The sequence below is a fragment of the Cariama cristata genome, unplaced genomic scaffold, assembly GCF_000690535.1.
Source record: "Cariama cristata isolate BGI_N322 unplaced genomic scaffold, ASM69053v1 scaffold4707, whole genome shotgun sequence".
Classification (NCBI taxonomy): Eukaryota; Metazoa; Chordata; class Aves; order Cariamiformes; family Cariamidae; genus Cariama; species Cariama cristata.
In genome coordinates this window covers 26646-47624 of record NW_009624778.1, presented here as the reverse complement: position 1 = coordinate 47624, position 20979 = coordinate 26646, and the positions used below count along the sequence as shown (strand labels likewise).

Below are 20979 nucleotides of genomic sequence, written 5' to 3'. Positions count from 1 at the left end.
AAATGTAAGTGACCAAAAGGCAAAACTAACTGTGTGGCATACTTCTGACTTGTTTCTTTATTTATGAATAATTTCGGAGAAAAATCTTACTCACTTTCCTTTCAGGATTCATAGAGCAATTAGATCATAGCCTGGGATAAATTAATTAGATAACTTAGTGCGTTCCCACCCTTTTTAAAAACCCTTGGCCTACTGCACAACAAGATCAGGGTTACCAAAGAAGTTTGTGAAGGAAGACCTCCTTGGGAAGGTGCTTTGTTTTAATTTTGATTCTAAGGGGTTAATTAGAAGGGAAAGTGGCTCCCGACATTCGGCAGAATGGGTTGTTCAATTGTATTCTCTTGTACCTTGAAAAGGAAAAAACCACAGTTTTCTCTCTAAATAGCACTGTCATCTAAGGTACCTTTTCTGTTTGCTTTTGATTGCCTGAAGCACTTGTCCGTTCGAAGGACTGTTCGGCCTCATCTGCCTCCTTGCACTTCTGTTCGTAGGTCTTCTTTGACTGTATTGAAATGAAATCAAATGTGAGGGTTTGGGTTGGGGAACAAGGCTGGGTTGTCTCCAGTGTGATGTTCTAGGCATTTTCTGGTTTGCAGTCTGGATAAGAAAATCAGTGCCCAAGTTTAGGCAACAGAAAAAGTTCCCAATGACACCTTATGGAGATAGAAAAATAGAACTGAAAAACTGGGGTAAGGGCTGGCAGCATAAATCGTGTCCTTTTCTTGCAGCCCTGAAACTGTTTGCTTTGTACAATTGCAGCCAGTTCCCCATAGGGTTGGTCACAGATACACAGGCAGCTCTAGCACCATTGGTGCATCAGGCATCTGTCCAAGCTACAGTGTAGAGACAAAATTAGGAGCCCACATTCTCAGGGTGCCAGTGGGGATGGGTTGTCATTTCTACAGTGTGACTTGGAGCATCAGGTGGCTGAAGTCAGTGTGTTGCCTTGCCCATTGCTCCAAGCTGTGAGACAGAGCCAGCACCCCATAGATAACAGTCTCAGTGTCGTCCTTAGAAGGAAAATAAATCCTTATTTACACCAAAAGACCTCCCTGTCTTAAAGATTCACTTAGTACAACCACATTTAAATAAAAATTGTTAGTACCGTTTCAGCTGTAGCACTGACAGGTCTGCAACTACTTTTCTTTACAGGCAAATGCCCATCGGAAACCAAAACCAGCTGCCCACAGTTCCTGTACCTGCAAACTTTCCAGTTGGAGAGGTTTCCGCCAATGTTTACAAGATTCCCTCACCATTTTAAAAACTGTATTTACACAGTCTAAAAAATTACATTTGCTCCTGTAAGCATCCTTGCTTAGAAAGACTGAAATCCTGTTTGGCCTGGGGTGTTGTTCGTTCCATGTTAACTTTCTGAGTATTTGTTTTGGAGGCTCTTCAGTGGGTGCGGCAGGGAAGATTATCTTCCTCTTTGTAGCAGGAGTCACATCCTCTCTCTCTCTCTCATAGTCTTGCACACTCACACATTTTTGACCTCTCTTTAAATATAGGTGCATATGATACAGGTTTCACCCTGTCTCAAGCTGGAGCCAGTTTGCATTGAGAAACCTGCACAAAACCTCCTTGCTTACCTCCATTGTTCTCTTATAATGGGACAATTTGCTCTTTTGCATGCGCTCCATTGCAGACTCATACTGTAAGAAACACACAGAAGTAAGCATTTCTTGCATTGGACTTCTTCCTCCCCTTTTTAGTGGCAGGATTAGGAAAGCAATTGCCAGGGCCTTTCTATAACCCACATACCTGTGGGGAAAATGACTTCACTCTGCTTTTATAAATGACAGGTTTCTAAGTGATACAGAGAGCATCGAAGTGCCAGGTAAAAAAATAATCCAAGATAATTCTGCTTCAGTGGTTTCCATTAATAGCAGAGAGGATCTGGATCTTCATTTTCTTCCTCTCCCCTCCCCTTTTTTTTTTTCCTTAAGGAGATTAAATAGCGTAACACCCAGTCACAGTGCCCATCAGCTCTGCCAGCAGAGCTCCTTTGCTGGTGCAAGAGCTTGATCCCACATCTTTGCAGACCAAACCACTGTTTTGCCCACGTGAGCGAGGGTAGTTGTCCATTTTAAACACTAACAATTCGTGTAATTTATATTCCATTGCTTCTGGAAAATTTATGCTCAATGTGATTTGATTTCCATACCATCATCTGGTCAGCGGTGAAACAACAGTGCTGAATTCTCTTTTATGGCTTTAGTTGTGACATGCCCAGCCTTATGTGACAGTGAGATATGCTCCTACTTGGCAGGGTATGGGTTTCTTCAGTGAGACTTTTGGTCCTTTAATCTTTATATTCTGCTCAAGCAAAACTCTCGCTGGGGCTACCCAGAGGCTTGCTTCACATTGGGCTAAATAGCACAGTCCTGAAAGCAGCCATTTGTATTTGTGAAATACAAATCACAGCACTTTGGGAGGTTACCAAAAATGCTGACACCACCTAGCTTGTCTAATGTCGACTTCCTCACAGCTGCATGCTGGATGGAGAAAAAAACCTTGCCTAAGACTACAAAGCATTTTTTCCCTTTTTTCCAGGCCCCTCTAACTGTTTCTAGTTGAGTTACAGGCTTATTGTTTTCAACAGGAGAGGGAGCCTCTCTCTTTGCAAATCCTAGTGGCAAAGTGAGGGTGGGGGGATACAAATGCTGATGAACTAGGTGCGTGCTGTCTGTCTTTATATGCCTTATTTGCTTCATCAGATCACTGTGGACCTCAAATCTCAGTAGCAGCACTGGTTTTACCCACTTTCACATTCAGAGTCCTTTGCTATTCCTGTGTGTCAGGGTTGTAGACACAAGATTTTTGTGGCATTTGATACTGGTCATGTGCATTTTCATTTGTTTAAACTTAGCAAAGAACTGGATATTTTATTTTACTCCTTCATCAGTCAGTGCATTCAGTGTTAAGTGACTGTCCCATCTTTGTCTTCAACACCATGGAACCAGAGAAGGTGTAAGAGTGATGATCACTCTTGTCTCTATGGAGAGCTACTTTTTCAAGGGACTTAGAGCTTGGTAAGATCACAGGGGATAAAATGGCCTTAAATATACTCAAATTTTTGTTATACAACATCAAGTAGATGCTATGTGTTCCACATATTTGTAATTCAACATATATTCATATTGCATTCAGCATGATATTCATTTGCTTTTATGTTTTTAAATGTTTGTTTTACCCCTTTATTTTAGTGCACGTTGGAGATCATGCAGGATCATACCAAAGAAAACCAATTAGCAAGGGTATAAAAAAGAGAAAAGGAAGGATTAAGTTTTTACAGAAATAATAATAATAATAGTATCTGCAGTTACACTGGAGAGAGTAAAAGTGACTAAAGCCTCTGTCTCCTGAGTTCAGAGCACCACTTTATTTCCAGCTGGGATCAGAAAGAGATTTTCTTCCACAGTCCAGTATATGGAGTGAACAGGACACACTGGGCATGTTTTATCATCTTTTGCAATATTCACAGCCTATGGCTGGAGACAGGTCATCGGCACGGACCATCGACCCAATCTGTTTCAACATTTCTCTAGTTCCTCACCTTTTTCCTTTGTTCCTTCTGTCTTTCTCGGAACTCCTCTATTCCTTTCAGTTCATCCTTCAGCATTACTGCCAGCTGGATATGAGAGTTTCCAACACTTTCGATTTCTAAAGCAAATCAGAATTCATATACGGTCAGTGGAAACATCTTTAAATATGAAGTCATATTTTTCAGGAGATATTTCTGCTGCTATATGACTTGTTATGAACAGGGCAGCCTTAAAAATGGCCTCCCTGTGTTTCAGCATGCACTGACATTGCCAAGGGTTCACACAACCTGAATAGGGCTTATTGCAGGTCCTCTCAGTGCCTGCAAAATGCATGGGCAAGACTTCTCGCTGCAGAATTGGAGCACCCGCTCAGAGCAGCCTTGGCAAGTGCAGCTGCATTTCTTCGTAGCTCCATTTATGCCAGGCACCCTCCTTCCTTCTGGGGCTGGAGGTCAAATGTTGTCGTGCAGAGGGAGAGAAGGAGCTCTGACCTCCATCATCACTCCCTGTATCTGCTTTCCCTCCACTACACTGCTGGATTGTCATTGCTCTTGGGAGCTGCTTGCCAGTTGTGTCCAGCCTTGCGCAAACGTCATTAGATGAGGTTGCAAGCTGAGAATTTCCAAGGGTCAGCAAAGATGGGCTGAATTTCAGAGCACCTGGCTGATGCTTTTTGAAGAGGCTGGTAATTTCTCTGCCTTGTCAGCTTTGGTGCCTCTGAAACGGAGCCCCATGTTTTCCAGAAATGTTGAGCTCCCCCACCCAGGCTCTAAAGCACCTGAATTCACCAGCCGCTTTTCAAAAGCGTGTTTTTATCTAAACAGCAGGTGCCAATAGCCAGTTACGCTGTCCTGTTGGCTATGATGGTGTTGCATTTTCTGTGCATGAAAGGTTTTTGTTTGGCCTTGGGCACATCTAGAAAGCATGCTGGTTTAATGTCAGTGGTTTGCAGAAAAAGGAACAGAGGTATTTTGTACCTTGATCCAGGTAAAACTAACTTGAGGAACAAGCCATTTTCTTTGCCACCAGAGAGGACTGAGTGCCCAGCCTTGGAGCACTCCCAGCGAGTGTCCTTCCCCTCCACTCTCCACACTACAGACCAGGATAGAAAAGTTGGAAATAGAGGGGGAAGAGGATGAAAGACCCCAGAAGGGATGAAGATGATATGTTCCTGTCTTACCCAGGTCAGAAAGGAAGATGTAAATACTTACGTTGCTTGAGCCTCTCGAATGCTGCCTTCAGTGTGCTGTGAGGCAGAAACAAGTGCACTTTATTAGTATAGGCTTCTAAGGATGGGTTGTGAAGCTAGAGAAAAAACTTTCCCTCAGAATCTCAAAGATCCACATAGAGACAAAACTCTGAATAGTCTTGTAATAAAAGTCGACCATGCTAACAAGCACAATAGCATCAATCTGTTACCATCAGGAAAAGCAATAAAATGCTCCATGAAGCAAGGAATTGCACTACTCCTTATGTGCACCCTCTTTTTTAAACCCACTGTATTTGTGACTGTGAATGTTAACAGGTATTTCTGTATTCTTGCACCTTGCCAATGGATATAAGTCAATTGAGTGAAATAAAGACGGTCAAGGGGAATTGGGTTTTGGAGTAGTAGTCTGAACAGTAGAGCAAAACCAGCTCCACCCTCTGTTGAATGCAGCACCAGCAAATTTTTCCTCCTCAGTCCCCCCTGAAGCTAGAGCAGCTCTGCTGTGCAGCATCCTCCGTACGGTGCTTTCCGAGCACCCCCGTGTGGCACCGCTCTCTCTCCTTTAAAAGACACAAATGGTGCAGAGAGTCTACGGAATGTTCGAAACCCTGATGTTTCCAGGGATTTTCGACATCCCAGAAGCACAGCATGAATAAACCATGCTGTGAAATCAGGCCTCGGTGCTGGGCTGTGAAGTACAGCATGGAGATGAGCAAAACGAGGTGTTATGCCGCTCGTCCACATGGACCTACATAACTAAGTGGTCTACTAAATGTATAGTTGCAGAACGGCGTGAAAGGGTAACGATAGATTCCCTGATGACCTGGGTTTTGGCAAGCTACAGTCCATTTCAAGAAAGCACCAGAGATGCTTTCTGTGATGGGAGAGGAAAAAGCATAATCTGTAAAAGGCATTTTCAGCTTAATAATTTCCCCTAGCTCCGAGTTTGCAGGCTGGCAGGGCATTTGTATACACAGAAGCCAGGGCTGTGGTGAGATTTGGAGGTTTTTCAGATTTAGAAATCATTTCTTCAAGCCCCAGAGTGTGTTGTTCCCTGAAGGAAACCGTTCTGGGATCTCCATGGAGCCCTGGTCTACCCCAGGCGGGAGCCCAGGGGGAAAGCCTGTTAATGAGGACCCTGAAGTCTCCCTGGCTGAAGCCTGGCTACTAGGAATGCCCAGAAGAGGATGCAGATCACTTCCCAGCCATGTGTGACTGCAGATGGGTAGGGAAACCCTGTATCTCTTGGGCCATTTCAGGAGTCTTAAGAGACACATGAAGGATCCTAATTGCCCTGTGTTAATTTAGGCTGGACATCTGTTTCCTAATCAAAGCTTGCTCTCCCAGTAGCAAGGCTGCCTTGCCAGGCAGAAGAAAAATGCCCAGGCAAGGGGAAAGGCTGGGCCTGTCCTCAGCGATACCCGTCTCGCACTTCCAAATCTAAATTTGTAGAAATATAAGGAAAAGACTTTCAGCCAGAAAATATGAGCATTGAGCTAACTGTTTGGTTCTTTCAGCTTTCAACTAGATTTGTTGTGGTGAATCTCCTGAGATAAGTCAGGGGAAACGTGCTAGACTGAGTGTTTTTTGGTATTGTAGATTAATAATATACGGTAATAAATTTCAGTATTGTATATTAATAATATATAGTAATAATTTTCAGTATTGTATATTAATAATACTTAAATATTCTGAAGGCTCATTTTGCAAAAAATTAGTTTCTTGTGAAATTTTGATGGAAAATAAGTTTTCACAACACAAAGGAAACAAACAGTATTCTTTCCAGCTAAGTTAATTAAAAACTTGAAATTAAAAGACAAGTTGAATATCAGCAGCAGAGATAGCTTTTTCTCACCTAAAAGCTCTAATGGATTATTTTGAAAAATTAAATACATACAAGGAATAAAATTTGCTTTTTTAGTCTGGATTTTCCCATAGGAGGTGGGGAACATGCTACCAACTTCATGCCTGAAATAGGTAAATACTGGAATTTAAAAAATAGAGGACACTTGCAAACTGCGTATACTATTTGCACGCTGTGTTGATCTATTGTTCCCAGATATTTTTTTTCCTTTGCTGTTGGTGATTCGGGTTATGCAAAGACTGGCAAAATTGCTGCAGTGGATGCTGAAAAATAGCACTTTCTCTGTACATATCAAGGACAAAAGCAATTTGCTGCTTTTTTGGTTTCCAGGCATCTGAGCTATCAGAGTAGTTCATGATCATAAGCCGTACATGAAGCTTTTCTCCTTTTTGCTGGCTCTCTGTAAGGACGAGTGTGTCTTCTGGTATAATATTGCATCTGGCTATGACCTGGAGAGAGATCAATTTGCCCGCTGCATGGTCTGTAATGGCCTTTTCAGAAAGCTCTGGCCTTTTTGCTCCTTGTATGAAAGATTTGTCCACCCAATTCCCTAGCTGCTGACTGGGGCAAGGCCACAGTCCATGAGTAGACTGAAATAGACTTAAGCCATTTCCTTCCTTATTTTTATAATTTTCTAAAATCAGTGAATCAGATCTCTCATCCTTATGGGGCATGAGGGAGTAGCAAATATGTCATTATGCCAAGTTATGTGTGGGAGAGAATAAATAAATCAGATTTTGACCCATGGATCCATCAGGTATTCCTGTATGACTTCTGGGCTGCGGGGATGTGTTGGCTGCAGCAGCAGTGCTGCTATTGGCAAAATATATAATTTCGGTGCTTTGGAGGGTTTAATGGAAGCAACTCGTGTAGCTGACATACAAATGAGTTTTAATTTTGTCTGGGCTCTTTTGTATGTACAGTACCTATTATCTGTTTCTTCCCGGCGGGTTTGACTTTCTAACAGGATTGATAAGAGCTTTATTCTGAAGCATCCAAAGTGAGGATGTCTCCCTCTCATAGACACTTTAAAAGGGTGCTTTATCCTTTATATTATGTATATTATGCTGCTTAGCGTTGTGGTAGTAATTGATTTTTGGGTTTTTGTTTGTTCTGTGGCCAAATTAGAAAACCTGGGGTTGAAAATAATTCAAGCAAAACTGAAAATTTGCGACTTGCCTCTTTTCTTTTTTCTTTTTAAATTTTTTTAATTGCTCCTTTCTGACATGTCCATGTAAATTCAGGAAGACTGTTAAACCACTCCAGCTAAAGACAGAGCACCAGCCTTCCCTTCGGGCATCCCGACGTGGAGCCTCCTGGAGATGTCTCATTAAAAATAGAGCTGGACCCAAATTTACCGTGAATGTTTATTAAACGACTCTCCCTTGGACATTTAAAGATTGGATTTGTCAAAAGGAATTTCTCGGGGAGACAGGATTGACTGAATCCGGAGTGCCAGGGAAGAGCCAGAGCCTGTGCAACAGCCGCTCTGCCGCAACTGGGGCTGATCTTTGCCATCTAGTGGCTAAAATATTCTTCCCGTTTTCTGGAAGACCGATCCCAGCATTTACTGTAGTCTCCTCCTACTCGAGTACAGCAGAATTGAGCTGCTCTTGTAAAATATGCACGTTTCAGTGTTTTTTTTCAAGTGGAGAGGGAGAAGGAGAATAGCAGAGCTTTTAAAGGAACAGAGGAACCAAGGGTAGAAGCTCATTACAATAAAGCTCACCCCTTGTTTAGCATTCCTGATCTGTAGATTGCAAAATACTTTCCAAAGTGAAGTTATCCAAATTTAGTCAGCGCATCAAAGCTGGAAAGGCAACCCTGTCTCTCTAGGGCATTGACCACTAGTCCCTATGGCTCTCCTCTGACAGGATAAACACATACAGAATGCATCGTTTGAGAGCTTGGCTTGATTTTTCCGCCAGCAGAACCTGTCCCCTGCTTTCAAGGCAGAAAACGCATCCTGTATTTGAGCAGAGGTGCCTTGTTTGGCCCTCACTCACCATTGCACTACAGGTATGAGGAGTAGTGGGGAACCACTGCATCTGATCATAAATCCATTTTACTCAGTGTGAAAAATGATCTTAGAGTTGGCTCAGGAGGGGGACTCCATTGGAGCAGCGTGGGATGACAGCACTTCAGAGTGAACTTGCCCTAGCTGCTCTCTGTGTTTGCTTTCCCTCTCTTTGTTTTTGGACCTCATTTTTGCTAGAGAACTGGGCTGTTGCTGGAGAGCAGGCTGCCCTGGGCAGTCCCATGTGACACGAGGACAACCAGGCAATCTACTGTAGATAGGGCTCTGGCACCTTCTGCTTCACAGTCATCAAAAGCTGAATATTACGGCACCAGAGATGTAATTAGCAGAGCTCTATCAGTGGCAGTGCTTAGGTCACGGGTATACTCACTATGTACACTGTTGCACTATACTCTCTTTTTTCCTTTTTTTTTTTTCCCCTCCAACTTTAGGCTTGATAGTTTGGGCATTTTTTTCAGTACCTTGCCTTTAGCGACTGGTTTAAATGAGTAATTCAGAGAATCCCTTTACATCTTGTACACAGGAAGGTAAAACAGGCTCTTCTAACCGGAAAACCACAGCTCTTTTTAAATTTTCTTTCTTTTCTACCTTTGTTTGGTGAATACAAGTGTGAAATAACCCCACCTTCCTTTCTCGTGGGTTTCCATTTTAACATCAGTATGATCTACAATGTTCTGTTCTTACTGTAATTTTTAAAAATACTTTTTCTGAAATTGAGAGAAGTCTTTGCCAGATGAGCTCTACAGAGCACTTTCCAGCAGTCCTATTCACCCTCTGCCCCTGGTAACTTAGATCCTGATAACACGGTTATGAAACTAACCCAATGCCAGTCTCTTCTGAGGCTGCAGTTAACATCTGTCTTTCCTCCTGCCACACAGGGAAGACCCAATGTGGTCAACGTTTCTTTCTGTGAAGCCCAGTGGTGGTAGCAAAGTGGGGAAACAAGTTCAGAAGCATCTCGTCTCAAGTAATTCTGTCTGCATCGCAAAAAAAGAAAAGAAGGGGGAGGTGGCATGCTCTTTTAACAGGGAGGTAACTAAGTCACTGCCAAGTCCTAGGCCAGGCACATAGCAGAGTATTTCATATGAGAATCACATCTAACATTGCTTAGTGGGGATGTCGTGAAAATATCAAAGAATTAATTTTGCCAGGATGTTTTCTTCTTGTTCGCAGAGGGGCTATAAACAGAAAGGCAAAACCACTTAGTGCAACTGGAAAGATTTCTGTACAGGTCCCAGCTGTGGTGTGATGTCAAAGCCACCTGTGGTGGAGAAAAGGCAGGAGCAGCAGCCTTTCTTTGACCAGGGGAGCCCAAGTTTCTGTCTGTCTATAAATTTGCAATAGCAAGGTACCTGCTAGCATGAGGAGTCATATTATGGGAGGCTGCACTGTGCAGCAGGCTGGGCTTAGTGTCAGGTTGGGTGCCGCATATCTTTCATGAAAGTAGCAACAAATGTGGAGGGTTCCTCTAGTGCTGTGGTGCGTCTGCATACATGTTTTGCTTCTGGCGCTTGGATGTTTTTAGATATGTGTCAGAAGTGGAAACAGCCCCAAATTGAATGGCAAGGGGCTGTACCATCACTCCCAGGGCCGGTTACTGGGAGCACGAACACATCACCCCAGACTTTGCTGGGGCAGGGGAGCAAACAGGATGACATCTCCATGTACCTTCTCTTCCCTGTAAATCTGTGCCCATAGACTACAAAGTAGACCTCTTGTGACTCCAGAATGACCTATGCCACTCAAATTGAAGGATAAAACAATCAAAACAGCTTTTATACCTTTAACATAAAACTAAGTTTCCTCATGTCTCTTGGAAAGAGAGCAGCACTGCTCAAAAACACCTATCCTCATCACCAGAGAGCTTGTCTAGATTGGATTTAACAATAACTGAGCAGAGGCTTTCAGAGTATGTGCTTGGGTCCGTTTTCACAGAGTCTTGGAAGTTCAAAAAGTACAAGTGTATAACATTTGAGTGGAGAACAACTAACCATGGAAGGATGTGACCTTCCAAAATGACTTTCAGCTTCAGTTCAAAAATGCCTGCTTTGTGTGAATAATACAGAGGATTCTGTATATTAAGTGACAGACGCACTATATTTATACACAGGAAGCAGCAATTGGCATTTCATTTCAGATGCCCTCACCTCACATTCACTGAAATATTCTATTTCAGGCATCACAGAGAAGGGCAGAGCAGACATGGGCTTGAAGGAACTACCCTTTCCCAAGGTCTGAAGGAGATGATGGTAGAAAAGAGGGAAGGAAAAAAGTAGGAAATCATATACATGAGAAGAGACAAGCAGAGCAAATGACAAAAATAGCTGTTGTCAGACTAGGCAGAATTTAACCAGCTACTGCGTGTTTACATCAGTTATTTTACAAAAGAACGGAGTTCCCAGAGGCTCTATTTCAGCTGAAGCTGAAGCTGAATCTGAAAGCTGGGCTCTGTAGTATATTCTGTTTTCATGTTGTTCTGCTGAAGAGTTGCCAAAAGCTACTGCATGGAAATTCCCAGTCACCTTGCAGCCTGAAAGGTGTTTCCTCTTAAAGGCATGAGCTCTGCTGAGAATCATCTATAGTGAGTAAAGACATCATTACTGTGTGTGCCACCAGCAAACACTTGCAAACTTGATCTCACTTTGTAACTCAGCTGAAAATCCCCAGTTTCTGTACATCCTCTCCCATGTGTACAACACAGAATACAGAGAGTACAAAACTGTACCGCAGTTTGAACTCCATAACATGTAGTTCCCTCTCCCCTGATGGGTATTGGTGTAACCTGGCATTTGCCAAGAAGACATGGCTGTAGCTTTGCCATCATCTTTTTCCCAATTTCTGTTATGAATAGACACTATGAAATTGTGATTCAGATGGGGGTTGTGTAACTAAAGAAGTGGAATAACAGGCCTTTAAAATTAGTATAATGCAGGAATTAAGTAATTTTAAACATATACTTTAGCCCTAACCTAACGGAGCTCCAGAGCTCTGTTTCTGTGCAGCATCCATCCTTCCACCCTGCCTGCCGCCATCCTCATGCTTTGCCTGCTCCTCAAGGACTGCCCTGCCGTCTCCTTGGACTGACCCACTCAAGAGGTACATTTGCAATTGATATTCTCTCATGCTCCCTGCCAATACATGTTCTCCTCCCACTACTTTCACTAAGGCTACCCATGTTCCCAGGCATAGCCTGCATTCATGACTGCGGTGGCATATCCAGGTGATTCGCTTGAAGGAATCAGCTAGCCTTTTCCATAATTTTGGTGTTGTTATGGACATGAGTGTGTAAGAACCAGAACAAGCAGTGGGACTGCAGCTCACCAGTGCGGATGTGTGTTGAGGAATCCCACTCTAAGGAAGCTAATCTGCCTTTGTCATGTGTGTCTGATCTAACACGGCAAGTGTGGTGAGATGGGCTAAAAATCAACAAAGAAAAAGGCACTTCTGCAGTTAACAGGAAAGGACATTGCTTTACCTTAAGCCTCAGTGGATACTAAAGAAAAAGACACAAGAAAACTCTATTAGGGGCTATTAAATACAAAGTTGCTACGGGTGTGGCAGCCCCTGAACTACCAATTGCTAAGGCTAGAAGATTATTTAGGAGAAACATCCTCATACGCTTGCCCTATTTTTCTACTCTTCCCTTGGGATCTAGTGTTCATGACAGGCTGAAAGGATTTTGGTCTTGAGCCTATGTGATCCTTCTTGCAGTCTTGCACTTAAGATTCAAGTGTGTGCATCCTTCTGTACATTAGAATGAACTTGCCAAGGCCTATAGCGACTGCTGAGTTAGGCCTGTGTCATGGGTTGGAAAGAGGGTATCTCCCTTCCCTATAGGAAGTAGTTTCGACCGGCTGCAGTGCTCGAGGCAAGGGCAAGCAGCCAGAACGCCTCCATTTGCTTGAATCAGGCTGGACTATGGGTGGTTGTGTCCTTTGGCTGTTAGGCAGCAATTCTAGGGAACTTGCATTTCTTGAGCAGGAAGCTGGAGTGTTTGTTTGCTATGCCCATGGTAACCAGCATGAGCTTCTCTTAGAAACCCTGTCTTTGCTTTGTTTTAAGAATAAAAAATAAAATAAAAACTGGCTGCAGCACGACTCCTTTATTGCAGTGTGTCTGCCTCTCTGATTTTAGTTTTGTTACAAATTTTTCTACAGCTGTAGGCTCACCATGGCGGTTTCCAATACTAGTTTGAAAAAGAGCAGCAAGGACCTCACTGAAGTCAGTCGCACCTCCAGTAGCAGTGCTAAAAACTTGTCCCCTGCTAGCTCTCAAGTCAAAGTGATTTCTCACATTTCTGGTGCTAAGGAGTCCTATTTTCTCAGGTCACGATGTTATATTACTGCTGATACTCAGTGGTGAGGTGTCCGAGTACCATCTTGGCTTGTAGTTGTCTGCCGAGCACGAGCAGTTGCTGGGTCCTGAGGGCTCAGTTCTCCATCAGAGGAGCTGTAATGATGCCGAGGGAGCAAGCACTGGACAGCATATAGGATGGAAACTGGGTGGCTGCTGTCACCTAGATTTTTCTCAAAGCAATGGAGAGTGATCCTAGAGTTGCTGTTACATTTCATCAAGCCTTCCCTACTATCTTTCTTTTGAGTCAGCAGCATATTTCTTCATCTGTGTCTTTCAGTAAAGAAAAATGGGCAGTTGAATCTATTCATACATTTAGCTGAGTTCAGCAATTTGCTCCAGCTGAAGCAAAAGTTTGGGGGAGAAGGGAAGAGCCAGAAAAAATGTTGAAATTGTTCTTTTCTTTGATTCAAAACTAAAAGCTTTTAAAATACAAGGGAGGCTTGGGAGAGAACTGTTTTCTACAGCAATGGCCACTACTTGGTGCAGTGTGCCACAGACTTCTCCAGGCTTCTCCACATTGCTTGTATTTACTCACCGTGCTTATTCCCTTTGCCTTGTTTTGTGCCGGTCCTGACTGTGCTGAAGTAACAACCCAGGCAGTATCTCCTCACCACAGCCTAATTTCTCCCTTGAGCAGACCCTCTTCCCTCCAAGCATAGGAAGCAACAGAAAGGGTTTGGGGTTTTTTCTATCTACTTTTTTTATCTTCCAAGGTTTTGAGATCAGAAGAGCTGGGCAGCTGCCAGGGACTGCATTTCTGGAGTTGGAAAGAGCGGTCCACACTGGTACTGGGAGGAAATAAGCACATGAGTCCCTGCTGGGCTGCACATCGCATGTAGCAATACCGCCGTCTCCAGTTTGGCAAATTTGGCATTGGCTGAGGTGTGGATTTGCCACGGACACTTTGCCAACAGGCCCCTGCATGGGGACCGCTGCTCGCTCTGGCTTTGTGCCGCTTCTCTCCTGCTCTGCTTTCCATAGCACCTACAAAGCATCACTTTGACCTGGTGGAGTGATGGGAGGGTTTTGCAGCCAATTCATTAGTTTCAGAAGTTGTGCTGAACAGAATTAATTGGCCTTGCAGTTGTTCCTCTTAAGATCTTCTGGCTATTTTCTGATACTGGAAGCTTTTGGGTAGTTGTTGCAGATGGATTTTCTATGTTTTTTTTATCGACTTTTTGAAAGGGTATCCAGGACCTTCCTGATATTGAGAGCTACTGGGGTGTGAAATAATTTCCCAGGAGAAGTGACAGAAAGCCTCAGTATCTGAGATGTTTTAAAGATGACTGAAATTAAGACTAGAGGATAATAATTTTGCATTAGCAAGAAAATGAGTGAGTGATCTAAAACCAGTAATTCCTGCTCCTCTGCAATACATAGCATGGCACAGGAGGTTCTGTAAAGTGTTCTGCAAAAAAGCTTTGAAGCTACTTTTTTTAGTGGTGATTGTCAAATGCAAGTTTTAGGTACAAATACGTACACAATGCCTTCATTAGACTTCATTTGAGAAATACTGCTACCCAAAGGTGCATTTAAAGATGTGAACAGCCCTGTTTAGCCTGTGAAGTACTTGTAATACTATTAGGACTTGGTGTGCCAGGTGATAATAGGGAGTCCTATAAAGAGGAAGCACTTGGAATAATGCATGAGGATAATTGTAGCATAGTCCTTTCAAGTTTTTCTTACTGTAGGTAGTACATAGGTTGCCCCCAACCCTGGTCTCACCGAAGGACTGACCTTAGGAGCAGAACTGCTGCAGCAATCAATGTCATATAAACAAACAGAAACTTCACACCATGTCAAAACTTCTAAGGCATTAAAACCAAATATTTCATTTTCATGAGTTGTTCCAGCCCTGAATAGACCCTAGTTTTCTTGAATTTTACAGTGTTTACTCTGGACAAATGCCCTTCACTGCCCATCTGTGTAACTCCTTAAAGAACCAGAGGATGCTGAACGACAGAAAGTAAAGTGTCCTCTCTCTGCTTCAGAACAGATATAATGAGACATTTGCGCTGATAAAAATATCAGCGCAAAGCTGGTTGCTACCCAGACCAGGCGTGGGTTTATGGAAACATAGTAAATCAGCCCTGCAGCATGCTTTGTTGGGATATTCAGCCTTCTCTCTATGCCAAGCTATAAAATTGCTGGATCAAAGTGGAACCGGGCCCAAGTCCAAACTTCCCCCAACTTGAGGGTAACTTGGATCCATATCCCAACTCCGGGACTTGGCTCTGCCTCTAAATCAAGCTCTTATAATCTCTTAGGAAAAGTCAGACCCATCAATTATCCACTAAGTCACAGAAGGGCAGCCAAAGCCGTCTGTTTCTGAACGTTTGCTCTGCCTGCCCTGCATCGCCAGTAAAGAAATTTAGGTGGAGCCTTTCATTAATCCTGGAATGCTGATCTTAGCCTTTGGTTTGGAAAGAGGCCATCCATCCTTAATCTGCTATTTTAATTTCAAAATAATCTTCCTTCGCATTCCTTTTCTCCAGTTAGGCCTGTGAATTGAGATGCCAGGGAGCAGCCTGTGCTAGGAACCTTGCTACACCTTACTGCATTGCCCAGGGCAAGGGAGAGATGGAGCTCTGGGGGAGGAGAGGCTTCTCTGGAGTGAGCCTCAGTGCTCTCCGCACTACCAGGCACTCGGGTTAATGCAACGGTTTCCCTGTCAGCCTGGATGTGCCACCACCGAATCGATAGCAGGTGCTACGGGTGATTGCCTGGCACTTGCATGCCATGGTGGTGCAAGGCTTTGAGGTCAAGTTTTCCCATAAAATATGAACAGGAAACCACGCTCATGCTGAGAGTGATAAATCGATGTGAAAAGGAGACTACAATTAAGAAATGAGGTATGGAGTGGATGAGGGTAGCAGGCCCCAGGGATCAATAGAGCTGTTTTGTGTTTAGATTGAGGTCTTCTCTTTCAGACTTGTCTTCTGTGACCCCAAATCTTCATCCTCTGCCACCTTATTACTGTATTATTACTTGTTACAATAATGACAAAATGTCTCATTATTGCTGCTACCATCAATAATAGCAGCAGTTTGTTAGCAGTGTTTATTAAGTTAAATTCCATGACAACATATATCTTCCCCTCCCAACACAATTTATATGTGATCTAATATAGTAGTAGAGGAGACAGAGAAAAATATATGTCATTTTAGTGTATTTCAGTAGTCCCATTGATTTGTTTCAAATTAAGTCCTTTCAAAGAGGCTTAAACTTTGTATTCCTAAGCTAAGCCTTTTTCCTGCTGCAGAAGCTAATTTTTGGTGTCTTTGCACTTTGCATTTATTCTGTCAGAGTCTCTTGGTGTCCACCAGCTTCCCAGAATTTCCAAGCTACCATCCTAAACTTTTCATAACCTTTTCCTTTTCCCTTTTTTCCCATTGCTTAGTTTGCTTTTGGAAGGAAATATTAAACACTGTTAGGAATCTTGAAATTAAAAAATTTCTCAGAAAATACTTACTGACAATTCCCAAATAATAGAGATTTTTGTGAATCCTGCTTTGAAGGACTATGGTGTTTCCCCATTTTTCCTGTACATTGTGAAGTGCTGTGTAATGCACTGAAGTGAGCAGGTTACGACCTCATTCATAGGCAAAACACAGGAGTCTGATATTGCTTCCAAAATGCTTTCGTTTGCACTAATAATAAAAGAATTCCTTACTTGATTTCTGTTTGTCCTCCTGCTTTTCGGGCAATTTGAATCAGCTCTTTCCCGTATCTCTCTTCTGCTTGTGCTCTGTGAAAAGAAAAACTTATTCAATTTCTCTCAGTGATACCAGGATCACGTTTACACAAATCTTGCAATTGCATCCAAGGCTCAAAACACGAGAAACACAATTTCTGTAATTTCTCTTATCTCCTCAATCCTAGCGATATTAGTTACCTCTAAAATATTTTGGGTGAGCTATTTCTAGAAGAAATGAGGGAAGATTAAGCCCGTCTCCATGGCTTTGATTACTGTGGAGTGCTACATACAACTCTGTCCCCCAAAAGTTGGATTCGATTAGGAGAAGAGGTGTACAGAAGTGTGGTGAAGATGCTCAGAACAGAGAGCTTCTTTTGCAATAGAAACCTGAAAGATGACAGCGGTCTTGACCCATCAAAATGAAGGCTGGGAGGAGAGCAAAGAGTAGGTTCCAAAGGATCCATTTAAGAGAGGTTGTGAATAAATGGGAGCCAGGAGTAGCAGGAAAATTCCCGACCATTAGAAACATGAGGTGCTGCTTGAACAGCTGCAGTGGAGACAGAGGGGGAAGGAGCCTTGCTAGTTGTAAGGTGAGGCTGTGACAGTTTTTTGGAGGGGACAATATGATGTGATGTCTCACCTAATGGGGAATTGTAACTAGTGACTCAAGAAAGTAGTTCTGTTTCTATGGTTAATAAGGAAATAGAATTATTTCTTTGTTGTTTTCCCCTCCCCCAGCTCTATTGTCTGTTTAAAAAAAAAAAAAGTATTTGTACTAAATATGTTATTTCTTTTCTCCTGCAAGAGAGAGAAGGCCGGGATGGAACTGAGTTTTCAGTCTTTACATAGCTGCTAAAAACTATGGAATGGTCAATAATAAATACTGAACAGATAGCCTGGTGCTAGGATTTGGGGGGGACACAGATTTTGTTTAGGGTAAGTACAGTCCTCAAAAGAGGTTTCAAAGCATTTCAAACAGTTTAGAGCCTGAAACTTGGCACCTTAGAGAAATGTCCTCTTTGTTCAAAAACGGAATTTTGACGTGGGTGCAAGGCCATGCAACCCCGCTGGTTTGCTCTGACGTCCATCTTCCCACTCGGCCACGCTGTGCCTTATGATTGCTCTTTGCTGAGTTCCAGCGGTTTGAGGGCTGGTCTTTCAGTTTTGCAACACAGCAGCTGCTGGGGTGGGTCTCTGAGAACATCCGACCAGCCTTTCGACGGCTCCTCTGTATCTGATGGCTGTGAGCACCTTGCGTTGTAGCCAGCTGTACTGGTGGCTCTGGTGCAATTTCATTGGTTTGCAACCATCTTCTGTGACCTAAGGCAGGTTCGTCCTGGGGACTTTCCCCCAGTTGAAGGAAATCTGTCAGACTGGTGGAATAGCAAGTGCTGGTCATACAGCAGCCTACAGTCACCATAGCCCGGAGTGGAGGCTGATCTTGGCTTCTGTCCATGGCTCCCATGTGTCTAATGCTGCGCATACCGTTAGTTAATTGCTGTCATCCTGCACTAGAAATCGCTGTGTTTTAGTGGGGTGTTCCTACATCACTGCTTTGGGATTCCTCCTAGAAGAACAGGGCGCAAAATACGGTGACAGGCCACACAGAAGTACCACTTCATTTTCATGTTAGAAGAACGAAATTTCATCAAAATGGAAATATACTCCACAGACATATAACACTGCAGAAGTAGAATAGATTAATTTTCTTCTGATTTTAATAACAAGAAACACTTTCATGTCAGAGACTTTGCTTAGTGCCAATGGATATACAGCAATGAGAATAACTCCAATGCTACAGTCCCACTTTGCTTGCTCAGTACACAGTATATCATGGGGAAAAACGCATGGCCAGCTCTCAGCCAGTCCCAGCTCCTGCAAAACCCTTGGGTTAAATCTTCCTAAAACCTCAGGTATGGGACTGGGCTAGCCCAGGGTCAGAGGAGTTTGACAGGGGGCTGACACCATCTTTTCACGTTTTGGTGCTGCCTTTCCCACTTTCCAGTACTATTGCACACAGCTTCTAGGTTTCCCTGCAGCTGTTGAGAGCTGGAACATATTTTGTGTTTTAAATCTGGGGCTTTGTTCTGGAATACAACTGCATTCTCCCTCCCCAACCTTTTAGGCCTTCCTCTGGACCAGGCAGGAGTATTTGTGAGCAAAAGTAATTGACCTGGGTGGAAAATGGATGAAGTGTTAGTGTAGCCAGGGCAGTTGGTTTCAGGACTTAGGGCGGCTGCTGCAGGAGTCCTTGTGGAAATTCTGGCATGAAGCCCATGATACAGGCAGCCTCTAAGAACTGAGATTCATCCCGTGCTTTGATCTCCTCCTAGGTCATTCCGATGAATGACATGAGGACAAGCTGAAACAAACATCTTCCAGAAATAAACTGGAAATAATACCTTCTTTCTGCAACTCAGTGCCCACTATCTTTTCTCCTGCCCCACCATGACTGTACACACACAAGCACACGCACATATGCATGCTCACTGGAATGTTTTGAGGTTGTGAAAAAGTTCACGGAAACATTTGTTCTTGTAGCTTTCAGAACTGCAAAATGAGTGTATGTGTATTTGTTTCTTCTTTGTGGAAAGTCCTTTGTGCCTCCACCTCAAACCAGGAAGAACCTTATCCTGCAACTTGCAGAAACGTCTGTAATGTTTTGGAAAGACACAGAAGCGTATATAGCATCAGATGCGGGCTGCAGTGCAGAGCCTTCCTGAAGCCTGCAATGTAATTCTGATCTCTGTAAGTTATGAGTCACAAAGGAGCTATTTTAAACAGTTGAAACTAAGCTACTGTCAGACAGACGTGACTTCAGGACTGTGTGACATGGGGTAATAAAATACGCTTCCACTGGTGGTCAAGAAAAGCAATTCAAATAGCTTCAGATTTTGATGGGAGACTCTTCACACTCTGTGAAATAGTCAGCTTTCAGTTTCGCAGCTCACATCACGTTGAAAAGTCCCAGTGCTTGAAAAGTAGGCTTCAGAAAACCAACCTAAAACCAGAAAACTGGGTGGAGACAGCATGGGAATTAAAAGCAGGCTGTGACTGAGAAAGGTAGAGCAATATTCATAAGGAGACAGCTCTGAGACGAACTGCTCTAAGATTACCTGCTGAGTATATAATTCATATTGTGTCGTCTTTCCTACAGGTCAGGCACAGCATGTATGTGCCTCATGCAACGTGTTGAAACTGTTGAAACCCAGCCACTTAAAAACAAAACTAAATTTCAGATATGTTTTTCTAAGTCAGCAGTACAAAAATGAATGGCAAAGGAGTCAGAGCAGCTGTGCAATATGTGTTTTCTCACCTGCAACAATGTCAGCTGTCCATAGCTGCTGTTGAGTGGCACCCAAGAAGCATGTACAGGACAGACGAAAACTACAACACTATTATTACTCAAAGTCTGGTAAGGCTGGCGAATGATGTGGGCTTTCTTAGGTGTCTCAGAAAGGCTTTTGGTAGCATCTTACATATCTTTGTCTGTATTTGAAAAATGGTCCATTTTTGGTAGTTGCAGGAAACTGAAACAGTGCCTGTGGCAACAGCACATTCAAAGAGAAAGAAAAATGTGCAAGTCACTCGCTCCGTGTAAAAGGGGAAACTCAGTAATGCCACTTGTGGATGTATGTGCTACCGTGTGATTCTGGACCTGGGTCTTAACGGAGCTCTGGATTTCTGACTCTTTCAACCTTCTTTTCTCAAAACCTACCTTCGCAAATCACATCAAAAGGCTAGGATTCAAATCACTCAGGCTTTTCTGTGTAAACTAGTATCGCTACCAAATTCAGAAACAACCTACTATTCCTTTCCAGGTGCCAAACAGGAGAGAAAATGGAGGCTGTTCACACACTTTTCCACTCTGATTTTTCTTACCTCTGCTTGAGCAAATCCTCCACATCTTTGCACATCTTCCTTCCATCCAACAGCCGCTGTGTGAGCACCTCGTAGCCAGTGTGAAAGGTGAACTCCTTGCACTGAAGATGGAAAGATAGAGTCGAGCTGATTTGTGTGCATAGTTTGCAGGTTTACCAGACACTTCCTCCCAGTCATATGGAGTAAATTAACTTTCTGGAAAATCCAAATGGACTTTTAGATTTGCCCAGAGCAATGGCAGCTGGGGCAGGGCTAAGGGCACAGGTATGGGTGAGGTTTCTACAAAGTTAAAATCTGTAAGGGTTTTTTATTAAATCGAGTTTGGTTTTTAATACTGAAAAAGTGAAGTGGGTTGCAAGTTTTGCTGTGTGGAAAGCAGCACTAGCT

General features: G+C 43.2%; 1 protein-coding gene across 1 annotated transcript in view; it reads right to left on the bottom strand.

Moving 5' to 3' along the window:
• PSTPIP1 (proline-serine-threonine phosphatase interacting protein 1) overlaps window positions 1-20718 on the bottom strand; it is a gene marked incomplete at its 5' end in the record, with an annotated part of 35451 nt that extends 14733 nt beyond the window's left edge. Inside the window, 6 exons of the mRNA XM_009703291.1 lie at window positions 404-502; window positions 1590-1652; window positions 3557-3663; window positions 4757-4791; window positions 16687-16761; window positions 20593-20718. Of these exons, the coding sequence (XP_009701593.1) occupies window positions 404-502; window positions 1590-1652; window positions 3557-3663; window positions 4757-4791; window positions 16687-16761; window positions 20593-20718 (505 nt within the window). The remainder of the gene's footprint in view (window positions 1-403; window positions 503-1589; window positions 1653-3556; window positions 3664-4756; window positions 4792-16686; window positions 16762-20592) is intronic.
• Window positions 20719-20979: the final 261 nt, after the last annotated feature.